General features: G+C 31.0%; 1 protein-coding gene across 1 annotated transcript in view; it reads right to left on the reverse strand.

The window, feature by feature from the left end:
* Positions 1 to 2369: 2369 nt before the first annotated feature.
* SP3 (Sp3 transcription factor) overlaps positions 2370 to 14449 on the reverse strand; it is a 57150-nt gene continuing 45070 nt past the window's right edge. The window contains exons 5-7 of the mRNA XM_012753400.3: positions 13379 to 13571; positions 5820 to 6016; positions 2370 to 4097 (exon numbers count right to left, since the gene is read on the reverse strand). Coding sequence (XP_012608854.1) covers positions 3781 to 4097; positions 5820 to 6016; positions 13379 to 13571 — 707 coding nt within the window. The 3' untranslated portion in view covers positions 2370 to 3780. The remainder of the gene's footprint in view (positions 4098 to 5819; positions 6017 to 13378; positions 13572 to 14449) is intronic.

Below are 14449 nucleotides of genomic sequence, written 5' to 3' on the forward strand. Positions count from 1 at the left end.
CTATTGCTCATAATATATCATACTATAACCTTTGCTAATGCCATTCCTTCTGCCAAGTTTCGCAGACTTCTCCATACAGAATTCTCCCTCTTCTAGGTCTAGGTTTCTACAGCACTTTGCATCTGCCACTAGTATATATTTGCCACATTATATTTGATTATAAGCCAGTCTGTCTGAATAAGGTGGCAATCAATATATTTTTGTTTCCAACACTAAATGACTTCACGAAAATACCAAATTTTGTCCCCAAGATATCAATCGTTTTGTGTGCCTTGTCAACAGAAGACTTAGTGTTCATTCATGGCAGTAAGTTTTAATCATACTAGTGATGCAAATGATTCTTTTACATTAAAAACTTATCAACTTAAATTCCTATCAATTTCATATAATTAAAACTGAAAACCAAATTATCTAATAGGTAGAAAGACTAACATGTCAACTTATATTTTAAAACCAAATGCATCTTTTAACCCCAAACTTCAAATAATACTGAATAAAAATTTTAGTAAGACAAAAATTTTGGGATCCTGAGTAGGCAGTACTAGGATTTAACTACAATTAAGAGCCTAAGAGGATGCTTCTCTATTTTAAGTGATTCTAACACAGGAGTGTTTATCAGAGCCAACAGAGGAGGTGTTTCAAAATACAATATATATATATATATATACATACACTCTACCCTCAGCGATCTTGATTTAGCAGGTCTAGGCCTATAGACCTTTAAAAATGCTCCCTGGTATTTTCTAATGAACACTACTAAGAACTATTTTCTCTGAAATACATTTGGCATGCCTTCAGTTTATATGTGCATATATTTTTAAGTATTTTAAGTGTTTTCACTATTTTGAAAGACCAAAGCTATTTACAGGCACCTTTTTCAATAGATGTAGCTCCTTTAAAGGATTATGTGCTTTTTGATTGAGTCACTTTTCCAAGTCACTAGTCTCAATCTACAGAAAATGAGATGCTTTCATGTGCCATTTTCTTTGAGGTACAGAGTATAGACAATCCCACTCCACTAGATGAATGTTACAATATGAATTATTTGTGTATAAATATACTGAATATGCATTAACTCTAGCCTTTACAAAAATAAAGCAATTGACAAATCACCTAATAAAGAATACACTTACATCAATATTATACACATATATAATATTAATACAGATTTTATAACTAGAAAAAATTAACTTTAGAGTAAGTCTTCAAATATTGGGCTTCCAGAGTATATCCAACATTTTAATATAAAAACAGAAATATTTAAAATCACCTACACTGATGTTAAATACTTTGAGTTCTTTGTTAGGTAAAAGATCTAAAGTTCACTAATATATTCCTAGTGGGCACTCAAAAAATCTAAAAACTATTTAAATAATTTTCAAGACTACTTTCTTCACTGCAAAGAACTGATGCTTGAAAGCTCATGTATCAAAAGTACTCTAAAAACTTACTGTAAAAATTCAGTATTACTCAAAAACATCTCTATTGTCATTCTAAAATGGTTTCATCTCCTAACTTAATGGACATTTTACCTTCTCACCTACTCCTCTTCACACAATCTTAAAAGAATAAACAATTCTAAAAATTACCTAAAGGAGGTAAGATTCATATTCTAATCCTTGTAACTTCAAAATAATTATAAATTCCATTGATTCATTTCCGTAATTCCAAGTAATATTTCATATCTCATATCACAAGCTTAAATTTCACATTTAGAAAACTGTCCATGTTTATGCCTGTGTCTAGACTTACCCAAGCACTTCAACATATTATTGATAATGTCAGACTGAACCTGGAAAATAGACAATGGAAATATTTATCCCCACTGTATGCATGTGGAAATGAATTTGATTTTTACCTTGAAATATCTAATACAATCATATTATTAATATTCTGCTTTTTTTCCTTTCCTTCTACCCCACCTTTATCATGATTAGACACAAACTCAAAACATGTTTTTGAAGAACTCTTGTCATGGTTACCAAAATTTGTCTTATGTTAAATTTCCAACAGTCTTTATATAAATTTAGGTCTTTCATAAATCAAAATACTCTGCATTGCTTTCAACGGTGAAACAAACAAAAACAAGGGTTTGCAAAATGTTGCATTGATAAAATTGACATGAATCAATGTACATTAATTTTTTCAAAAATTATATTTAATATTATATTATTAAAATTATAAGCTCGTTCTTAGGTAAAAAAATTCATAAACTGCCAGTGCCTCTACAATCTATCTAAAATATACCTGTTTACATTTCAGTGTCTGAAATCAAGATTCTGAAAATAAAAGGCTAAGTTGAAAAAAAATAAAACAGATTCTTACCCCATACCACTGCAATATTTTAAATGCATAGGAATACAACAAACTCAAAAGAAAAAAAAATAGTGTTTTATTAACTACCACACTGTTATAATACATTTTAAACGTACAATAAGGTAGCCTTTAAATTTGAGGTGGTCTTAAGAATAATAAATGAACAGAATTCCAAATTTTTGAAATAGGTGAACTGCTGCAGTTATAGGTATACATTTAGGAAAGTTGTATAGCTCTTACAAGACCAGCAATGTAACTTTATTTTGTACATTTCTTTAAATTGAAAATATAAACAGTAATTAAAAAATAAAAAGAAAATACAGCATAATAAAAAACATATGTTTCTCAATTAAATGTACTGGATACATATAAATTTTAAGGGAAGAAGCAAAAAAGGAAAATGATTGATATTTAAGTGCAGACTGACTACCTAACAAAAAAAAAAGACTTAAAAAAATATCATAAAACCTCTAGTTTTCTATGACTAATATCCATATGGTTGGAGTATCGTCACTATGGAAGTGATTTTGTTATGTTTGCATATGTTATACTTTACTGGTAAATTTACATGATGGCTTTTAAGGCCCTGGCAGACATGGTTTTTGGAAACAAGATTGGATAAAAATCACTGCTAAGACGCAATACACCTCATTTTTTTGGTCCTCCAATATTCAAGAAAAGGGATAATTCACTATAACATTTTCTTACCACCCAAATGCCTCAACCTATACATTTTAAACTTTCTTAAACATTGGTTATATTGCCCAACTTCGTTATTGAAAGAATATTAACAAGACATTATTTTGGCAAATTAAATCTTAAACATGGCTTTTCAACAGGATTTAAAAGGTGACTATCCCTAGAGTTCCATGTTAAAATGTAGTTTTCAAAATCTTACAAGAGTAATGCTTAAAATATTGTACATAGTTAACCTAATTAAAATAATTAGCTTCAAAATGACAAATTGATAAGCTAAGTAAAGCCTACACTATGTAACATTTGCTTGGAAACTTGATTTGTCAGTTATGCATAATAAAAATTCCAGTCATCAAGAAAATTACAAAATTTTTTTATCATAACATGATTTCTTTCACCCACCAACTTTTTTATCTTACAATAGATAAATACCAACATGTTCTCATTTATACACTAAACCACACAGGATTGATGCATTTGGTTAGACTACCATTCGCATTGTTAAATTCAATTTTCTCTTTATATAACTTGGTAAAATTTCATTTCTTCTAGATTCCAAAAGTACCTACAAAACCCATGCAATTTTACCATTTTTTAATATACTATGGAATATCATACAAAGTAAGGCATTTCAGTGTCATGTATAACCAAGTTACTGTCAATCCAAAAATTTTTGCACATCAATAAAAAGTATCTAAGAACTTAGGAACAATATTCTTCTCACTACTGTATAAAAATAACCACAATGAATAAGTATTTGTGTAATATTTACTCCATTGTCTCATTTCCAGAAACTGTGACAAGCTGTAAAGGTATTTCAGTGTTGGTAAGGATATCTTGATTGCTGGTGGCGGAAGTATTAACAGTTCCTATCCCTGAAACAGAACCTTGTTGAATATTTGCAAGGATAAGTGTTGTTCCTCCTGCAGTAATCAAAGTATCATCTCGCGCAGCTTCCACAGATGCCAGCACTGTACTGCTAGAGTGAATACCTTTTTTATTCTGATGTGTTTTAATATGTTTGGCAAGGTGGTCACTTCTCATAAAGCGTTTTGAACATTCTGGACAAACAAATTTCTTCTCACCTATTAAGAAAAAAATTAAGTTACTTACTATTTAAAATTTAACTTTAATAAACCAACCATATTCTCCAAAACAGAAAGTATGCTAACACTGATGGGTGGTGATGGGTATCAGGGGTCTATTACAATAGTACTAGTTCTATGAGCTGTCTCTGCAAGATTTTTCTTATAGAATATTTCTGCTCAAAATAAATGTCATCTTTACTTTTTGATGAAAAGCAATCTTCAACTATGCCAAGTTTGTTTTGAAACACCCATATTAAGATACCAACTAAAAATGGACCATAAAGTGCCTTAATCCTACTTAACAGAAATGTGTTATGTAAAGTCTCTTGCTCTTTACTGTAACAAAATGGTCTTTCACTTCTTCTATTAATGTAATAGCATACTTCTAGGAAAATATTTCCCAGTTTCTCCAGGAACAGCAGTCCTGAGAGATGTTCCACGGCAAATGGCACAATGTTCACACAAGGTTGGGAAATTCTGATATACACATTACATCTCCCACTTATAGATGGATGATGTTCATCTAGCATTAAATTTAAAGGTCCTAAAGAGGCGTGCCTTGAAGGTACTTGTACCCAACTTAACCCAGTGTTTCTCATACTTATCTGATCACAGACCTTTTCCCCCTTTTATACTATTCCTTTTTACAACTTGCTGATCAAATTCCACTGAGGAAAATTCTGTTATAGGGTCATTTTGAGCTCTACTATCCCATGCCTTACTAATCTAAGCATTAATTATCTCTGCTTCCTTAGCAGATAATTCATATTCGACAGCACAGATTGTTACACAAAATCTTTTACTTCATTGTCTACTTAATTGTTGCAGTTTTATACAAGTTAATCTCATCTGTCTAGCTACACAATGAAAGAGACAGGAACTAAAACAAGTAGAGAGAGCATTTGTGTACTATTACATACTTCACAGGTTATTTCATAGAATATTTAAAGCCAAAGTAGGAGTGAAGCAGCATCAGAAAATAGGGTATTTGGCTTAATCTAATAGAGAACTTGAATCGGAAGTCAGATGACTTCAAAATCCATGCTCCAATTCATCATACTTCTTTTAAGCTCTCTAGGGATTGTAGATACAGATTTTTCCATTCTCCAGTATTGAGACTAGATTGATGAACACTTTTGATTGTTTACATGGTAACAGGAAAAACTATCTCTAAGTTATATTAAGTTAGGTTTCAGTTTGTATCAGTCCTGGGTCCATTTCATATAACCACCACACAACACTATGTAAAACCAATATAATGAAAGAGAGTCTTGACATCAACAATGCCTTGGTTGTCCCTCAATGTGAAGTCTTTTGCTTACCTCACAGATACTAAATAGAAAAAGTGAAATGCCCAAATTTATCAGAAGAAAAGGGATTATTCTTTGTTACAGTGTCAAGGGAGAAGAAGAAAAAGATGGATCAAGAGTAGAAGCAGACAACTAATTTAAAATGTTAACAGAATAAACAATAGCATAAATGTGGCTTAAGACTTTCAATATCAACAAAAGCTAACCAAAGTCAGCATAAACTAAAACTTTATTTTACTGGCTTGTTCTTTGGAATTAGTGTTTTTAAATTGGTGTTACTAAAGGTAAAAATTTGATGTAATATGTTGTATTCTAAAGATTCAGTTCAGTAAGGTATGCTAAAAAAAAATTCAAGGTAGTATATAGCCCTATAATTCAATTTTGTCTGTTAAAAGTAAATAGTAGTAACCTGTATGTGTTCTTCTGTGCCTCTGTAATTCATCACTTCGAGTAAATCTTTTACCACAGTACATCCAGTTACAAATAAAAGGGCGCTCTCCAGAATGCCAACGCAGATGAGCTCTCAGATGTGAAGTCTTCCCATAGACTTTACCACATCCGGGTATATGACAAATGTGTTGCTTCTTTTTCCCAAGATTGGTACCTCTAAAAAACACACAGAATAATATATACTTACATGAAAATATTCAAATGGATATTAGCACTTATATACTCCATGTTGAGTTTCAAATAGAAGATATTATCACCATGAGGTCAATCAGAAACCAAAACCATTTAAAAAACAATTTAAATGAAAATTTATATACCAAGTGTATATGTTTTACACATTAATTTTACTCCTGAATTAATGTGATTGCTGTCCAAATGCAAATACACTCAAGAAATATGTAACTAAAAGGACATTTCATACATAAAAAATGTATAACAAAGCTATTTATTATTCTGCCAGAACCATTGAAAAATTATTTGCATAAGTCCAATCCAATTAAATTAATTGTATGGGAAACTAAATGGTCTTTATTCAAAAGTCAAGATTTCAGATAATTAAAAGTATTTAAACCAAAGAATGAATGTAAAACTGATCACAGGTACAATTAAAAGGTAGACAGGCAGCTAAGTAGACTTTAAATTAACATGATTTAAGCATATTTATTCATATATTTATATGGGCACACCCTGAATATACGACGACTTGGAAAAAGTTTTTAAAAAATCTAGCTAAAGCTATGATCTTAACTTCATCAGCACTAGTTGAAATAAATACAAATCAAATTATCTTTACAGTTAAAATTCCCTTCGTATTAACCATGCAAAAGACACCCAAAATCATATACAAGAGATGTATTAAAATACAGTTTTCTCACACTGCAAAATTTGACATTCATTACATTTCAGTATTTGATACTAAGAAGAGAGTTAGGAAAATATGTGGTTAGATGGGTGAACAGAGGTATCTTAGCCTAAGAAGAAAAATTTTTGATTCCAGAACTGCCATCCAAATAGTATTAAGCATTACATAAAATGTTATTTCTCAAGCTTAAAAAAAGGGGGGGGCTAGTTACTAAATAAAAATAGTTTTTTAGAAAACATGACACTTTGGACACAACAATTATCAAAATATTGTATAAACTTTACAATGTTTCTCTGAGATTAAAAAAAATGTACATTTAACCCCCTCCCCAACTTCCCTCCTCCCCCAATCTCACAGTCTATCTATGTAAGTGGTAGCCTGTAAACCTTCTATAGCCTGAAAATCCTCCGGTATACAATATACCTATCGTTTTTCAAATTTTACTGGAAAAATGCATATTTCCCCACATTTATATTTTAATGTACTCACACTCAGTAGCATGTGAAATTGCCATAGGACAAACAGTGCTAAACGGTGCAGTGCTGGCTGTTAGATGCCATAGGTGTTCTGAACAGGGAGACATCAATGTGGGCTCCAGTAGTTAGAGAAGGCTTCGTGGAGGAGGTGGGTAGGATTTAGATAGAAAGGAGGGAAGGCATTCCAGGCAGAGGAATAGCATAAGTAAAGACAAGGAGGAGTCATGCTGTTGTCTCAAGGGCAAGGATGTCATAATCTAACACAATTCTAGTTTCTGCTCCACTCCACCCCCAACTTCTACAACTCTCTTCAAAGAGCTGAGTTGAGTGAAACAGGTTTTTCTGGCTCACTTGCAATGCCAAAGTCCTATCAACCAAAGCCAAAATTGTTTCCATTTAATTTAGCTTTTTAAACATATTTTATTCTGAAATAGCCATAAGAAAAGCAGCAATGTTTGTGGCTGCTGGTGTACAAACCAATTTTACATATTGTGTTCACCATAGCAATTTCACAGAGAACCCAATTCAGTTCACTCATTTACCTGTGACTTCTTGCCTCTCTTCTAGGCCTACCACTCAGATAAATAAATGCGCTTTTATATACTCAAAAGTGTTGTTTCACCACCTTAGCAAAATTGAGGTTAGGAGCACTAACAAAGCACAGGACTAAAACAAACTAACAGCAACAAATCTGGGTTCTCAAAAAAGCAAGAAGCTAGGGAAAGATACTTTCAATTGAATTATAAGGAAACAGGAAAAATAGTCTTTGAAAATGGACAGCCATCTAAGAAAGAGAAACAGGGGGCAGGGTCCCACACAAATATATAATTTAAGGGAAAAACTTAACACTCAAGTCCAAGTTTCTATTTAAAAAAGAAATGTGATTCAAGATAAAATACAGATATGCTCAATATGGATTTTATAGCATATCATATGAAGGAAGAGAACTAAAATGAATTTCTTAACAAACTTCATGTAAGAAAAGATTTAGTCATAAATTTTCTTCTTGATTAGCATAATTATACCACTAATACCTATTATGTAACCTAAAAAAACTAACAATTTTAAGATTCTATTTTTGAGTACCTAAACTTGTTCCCAATAATTTAATAATGCCAAGGTAAAGTGACTATAAATAAAGCTAAATTGTGGGTGGAGAGATGACAAAAAGTTTAAGTCCAGTCTCTTTTGCCCAGAGTGGGAGAAACAGGACATAAACTGCAAAGAAAACAGATTTTGCACAATAATTTTAAAATGTTCAGCTCACACTGAAGTGTTGGTTGGGTACTTATGTATTAATAGAGTGTACATTCACAACTGTTAATTCAAGTTTAGTCTGCCCCTATATTAACAGTTTAAAAAATTGTAAGTAAATTATTGGATATTAGACTAACATCTTCAGGTGTTCAAAATAACAGAATTTTCAAGATTCCTAACAAAAATTATAAAAATGTAATCAAGAGTTGTGAAAAAGGACAAAATAGTCTACAGTATATTTTCAAAGCAAACTTTTATTAGACTGGCATAATTTATATTTTGCTTCTCTAGTGGGTTTGGAAATATTTATTGGAGGTAAAGTTATGTAGTTTAATTTTTAATTCATAAAGAAATAAGCATATTTAAGAAGGCAGACCTGTATCTTAGATCATGTCATATATACAGATAATGCCGTTTTCTTGTGTGCAGGGTGTATGTAGTCATACTTCCAAAGGCCTTACTGTATAAAGACTTTATAAAGATGAATCCTTGATTATTTAAATTTCTATAATTTTTAAAGTTTATTATCTCTCAACTACTTTGTTCAATGTGAAAATGTGCTAATTCATGGTAGAAGAGTGTCAATTGACAGTTCTATTAAAAATTAAAAATACAGTATTTAGGAAGAAATGCAATACGTAGATATTTCAACAGTAATGTTATCAGTTCTTTAATATGTGATTAAGAGAAGCTGTAGGTTACTGTTATGGTGGAATATGTGGCTTAGAGATACAAAACTTAAATGTTTACATAAAGTTATATTGAATGTCACAGAATTTCATAGAAGAAAAGGTGATTTGATATTTAAACTAGATTCTAAAGGAGATAGAATCTGAAAAGAAACTAAAGGAAACTAATCGACTTACTATAATACTGACTTTTCTTACATATCAAATTATTGGACTTTTAAAATGTCATTGTATACTCATTTGACTGACTTTGTAAAACAGGGTTTAGCATCACTCATTTTATCTATATGCTTATTGTTATATTTAATTACTATGGGTGTATGCTTTAACATAGGAAAAGGTTTATAAAAGTTATTTATGCTATATTGAAAGTCTTATCTTTAGAATCTCCAGGATATTTAAAAGAGTCAAAGTAGCAAACAAAAAGCACCTTTATCAAAATTTGATCCTATGTGCCTTGCTTTACCAAATACCTGACTTTTCTGGAGAATATTTCTGTAATTCACAACTTTAAACACACAGGCAAAATTAGAATGTTCAAAGAATAACTATAATTCTATTTTTTGGTTGTTTCAAGATTTGACCTTTAAATCCATTATCTAATGAAATTAAAATAGGTACATTATAAAAGCATTAGTGAACAGTACTTATTTAAATAAATGGTGGTACCACTGCCTCATCGTTGAGCTTTATGAAATTTTAACAATTATGTAAAACTGTCATTTTGTTTTCTTATTATAAAATTAATTTACTGTGTTTTTTTCAGTATTTTTTAAATGATTTGGATCTTGAATTTGTCTGTATTTCATTTTTTTGAAAAGATTCTTTTGGGTTTGGGAATATGATTTGTATTATTTGAATTTTTTATGGATATCATTCAAAAGAATATATAAACTGGCTTTTGTTAAATGTTTTTTAATTGAAAAAAGAAAATAGATTTTGCACAATTTTAAAAATATGGATTTATGCATAATCCATATAAACCCTAGATAGCAATAATACCTCTAGAATTCATTTTACTTCATTACAATTGTTTCTCTCTTCCACTAGATTAAAGAGTCTCTGGAAGGATGGTTTTGCTCAATAAATATTGACCAAATTAATACAATTTTAAGTATTTAATTATATTTTATACCTTACCTCAAAAAGGTAAGCAAATAAAATTTATTTCTCTAAATATAAATAAAATTAGTTCTCTAAAAATGCCATCTTGCCTATATTCTTTTTTTTTTTTAAAAGAAATAAATAGGAAAAAAGCACTAATATTCTAAAAACAATTTTAAGTACAGCCTCACACACTTTTACAGAACACTTTGGAATATTTTGGATTTACAACATATGTCATGCTTTCACTTTTTAATTGCATGCAATAATTGTCATTTATACAAGTGTGCCTATTTATGCATATACTAGTTGAATTTTATTCAAACAAGCCCTAAGAAACAATGTAGTTTCTTAAGAATCTCAATTTTTATTGCTTAGAATAAGTAAGCTTTTAAAAAATGAAGTCACAAAAGTTCTAGAAAATGTCTAGGTGAACATTTTTATAACCCTTGGGATGGGGAAAACATAATAGCATGGTGGTAACAAGGCATCTACTAAAGGACAGATTAACTTAAAATTTTTTGCTTAAAAAAAGTTTCCAAGTTATAGGTAATGGAACTCTTTCTTTACTTGTGTATTAATAATGTATTTTGCAAACCAACGACATAAATTTGAAGGCAATGTAAAACTGGGAAAAATATTTATACATATGACAGTTACACAAATTAACAGATTCACAAGACAGAAACAATTCACAAAAGAAATTTTAAAATGGCAAAAATAACACCAAAAAGTGTTCTACCTCACCAAGCAATAAAAAAATACACTAAAATAATACTGAGGTATTATTTTTCATCTGCCAGACATTAATAAGTTTAAAAAAATAAAATCCACTGTTGGCAAGGGTGTGGAAACCAGATACTCTCATACTCTGCTGGTGAAGAGTAGACACTACCCTTTCTAGCAGTCAATTCCCTTTAACCCAGCAATTCCACTTCTGCCAATTCCACTTATACTACTAAAATAGTCAGACAAATGTGCAGACACATGTATAAGGATTATGACAATAATAAAATTCCAACAAAATATGTTAAATTATTGCACATTCACACAATAGAAAACAATACAGCCAAAAAAAAAAAAAGATACAGACTATAAAGACTTTGAAATATAGCCAAAAAAATTCTCAAAACAAGACTAGACATGGAAAACACTGAGAATAAGATGATTCTACTTTAAATACATGTAAAGTCTGGAGGGATATATATACAAAAAATGTTACTGTGTTTATCTTGAAGTAGGGTAAGATTTTAGTGTTTTTAAACATTCCTCTATGTTTCTGAATTTTTATGAGGATGTGTTACTTTAATAAATTAAACCATTTTCATTTTAAAGAATACGTGAAGCATAGGCTAGGGCCTTAACCTTTAATTAGATTTTACTTTCATAAATAATTTATTTTAGAAGCTCCTCCAAAATGAAAGTAGGTTTCAGAAAAGTTATTGTCTAGCCAGAATTCCACACTTATTTTAATTGACCAAAACATGTCAAAGAACAAATAAAATTTTGAACAATTAAATAATTACAATAAATACAAATACCTAAGGATCAGATGCATATCCAGATCCATTTGGAAATCAATACAGTTTAATGGTTAAGGCTCTGGATTAAGAAACTAGGTCTAATCCCAGCTGTGTGTACCCTGAAGAGTCATTCAACCTCTGTTTCGTGTATAAAACTGTCTGGAGCACAGTAAGCTCTCAGTGTTATCAGTTATTAGCCATTATTATTGCAAAAAGGCTGGCCAATGTCCAAATTAGCTATTGAGACCAATTCAAAGGCAGATAGGTTCTATTAGATGAAGTTTGTTAACTGTTTTATTAATAGTATACTCTGTCTACTTAAACTGTGCATTTCAAAGAGTAAGTAGATATGTTAAGACTTTTCACCATGACTGAGGACTTATTTAGTATGGCTATAGAGTTCTATCAATTTTTGCTCTATATATTTCAAAGCTGCACAAAAAGGTACCATGACTATTAAATCTTCCTGATGGAAACTTCATATTAAAGAAATATAAAATATCCCCTATCTGTCCATTTAAGGCTCATCATCTTAATCCCTCCCACCTTGCTTGATGCTAACACTGCTATCCAAGTTTTCTTTTTGTTAATATTTGCCTAATAAGTCTTTTTCCATCCCTCATCTTCAACATTTCTGTGCCAATTATTTGAGGTATTCCTTATAATCAACATCAGACTGTATTGTTTTTTAAACATATGATCTGAGCCTTAATCTCTTAATTATTAAACTAAATTTATTCACATTTAACATAATTACCAATATTGTCTTAATGCTTATTTTTTAAAAACACTCAAGTGAATTACTACAAAGCTACTTTTTAAAAAATTCTATCTATTAAGGTTTATTTTTCACTTTCGTTGAAAAATGGAAGTACTTATCAATTATTTTTTTTTTTTTGAGACAGAGTCTCACTTTGTTGCACAGGCTAGAGTGAGTGCCATGGCGTCAGCCTAGCTCACAGCAACCTCAAACTCCTGGGCTCAAGCAATCCTTCTGCCTCAGCCTCCCAAGTAGCTGGGACTACAGGCATGTGCCACCATGCCCGGCTAATTTAATATATATATTAGTTGGCCAATTAATTTCTTTCTATTTATAGTAGAGACGGGGTCTTGCTCTTGCTCAGGCTGGTTTCGAACTCCTGACCTCGAGCAATCCGCCCGCCTCGGCCTCCCAGAGTGCTAGGATTACAGGCTTGAGCCACCGCACCGGCCACTTATCAATTATTTTTGACCTTCTTAACTTATTTTTACATAACTGCTATTCTCAACCTAAGAATCAACTTTTTATCCATATTAAGGCAAATCTCATTGCTGGTTTGCAAACAGGCTAATTTCTGATATGGGCCTATTAAATGGTATCTATTACACTTATTTGAGAAAGAAATAAACTAAATAAGTTTAGTTTAAGAGACATTTAGATCTGAAAATTGAATTTCATATATTTTGTTCCCTAACTTCTGCCACATTCATACAGATAGATACACACCCAAATGATCATGTAATGAATTTCTCAAAATTGATACGGCATGCAATATTTCAAAAATTAGGGTGATGATATTAGCATTCTTTTAAAAAAAAAAAAAAGGATATGTTTCATGTGTGCATACCTCCCACCACCTTCTTTACAATTGGGACAGGTGCAAGCTACCCTCCGAAGTCTTTTTCCTTCTTGATGTTGTTGGTCCCCTTCTTCATCTACCACCTGTACTCTTAAGTGTGTTAGATCATTGGTATTCAATGTAGAATCACCACTGAGCTGCCACTCTTCAGGATCAGGTTCTTCTTCCTTGATCCTAATATCTAAAGAAAAAAAAACAAATACAGATGAGAAGCAGCCCACTGGCCCAAAAAGATAGCAAGAGATCTAAACCTCTCTAAGGTAAAGTGAATATTATGTAGAAGTCAAAAGTCATCTGTTTGTAGAGCTTAATCGTTGCTCTTCGTTGTGGCTTATTCCTTTCAAAACAACCTATTTTATTCTAAATATCAGAGATTAAGCCAAAAAGGGAATAAAGCCAACATGAAAGCTTAGTTTTTAAAAGATTCAGAAATAAAAGAGGGTAACATTTTTTGAGCAAGCTGAGTTGCATCCAAAACTCCAATTATAGATGTTCAATTATAATTGTCAATAAATCCAATGATCAGTTTAGACTGGAACAAATTCTAATGCCTTTTTAATCTCTACTTCACAACTTGCATCTATTATGCCAATCTATAGGCACTGTATGAATGCAAATGAAGGTAGAATTCACTTAAAACTGTTATAAACTTAAGCTCTAAAGTCAATCTTTACTAAAATCTCTATAACAGCCAAAATATTACTGTAGAAGGAGGTGTATCAGACAGTTTCTATTTTCAAAGAGTTTTATTATAAACCAGTCTGGGAAACAAAATAAGCATGCAATGGTTAAAAAAAAAAAAAAGTGAATATGGCAGAAAGTTATGTCATTTTTTGGCAGAGCCAAACATTTATTTATATGTCAATAATACGTCATTTTCTAAGTGAAACTAAGAGAACAGATCAACTGAGGTTTTTTTCATTTCAGAAAACTAATTTTTTTTAAAAAGAACAATGAATGATTGACAACAATGAATATAATCATTTTTACCATTTCTGGTAAGATATAAATTCCTACAAATCTTGGTTTGACGTATCCTAACAAAAAAAATCTTAATTA

This window comes from Microcebus murinus, chromosome 8 (assembly GCF_040939455.1).
Source record: "Microcebus murinus isolate Inina chromosome 8, M.murinus_Inina_mat1.0, whole genome shotgun sequence".
NCBI classification, from domain to species: Eukaryota; Metazoa; Chordata; class Mammalia; order Primates; family Cheirogaleidae; genus Microcebus; species Microcebus murinus.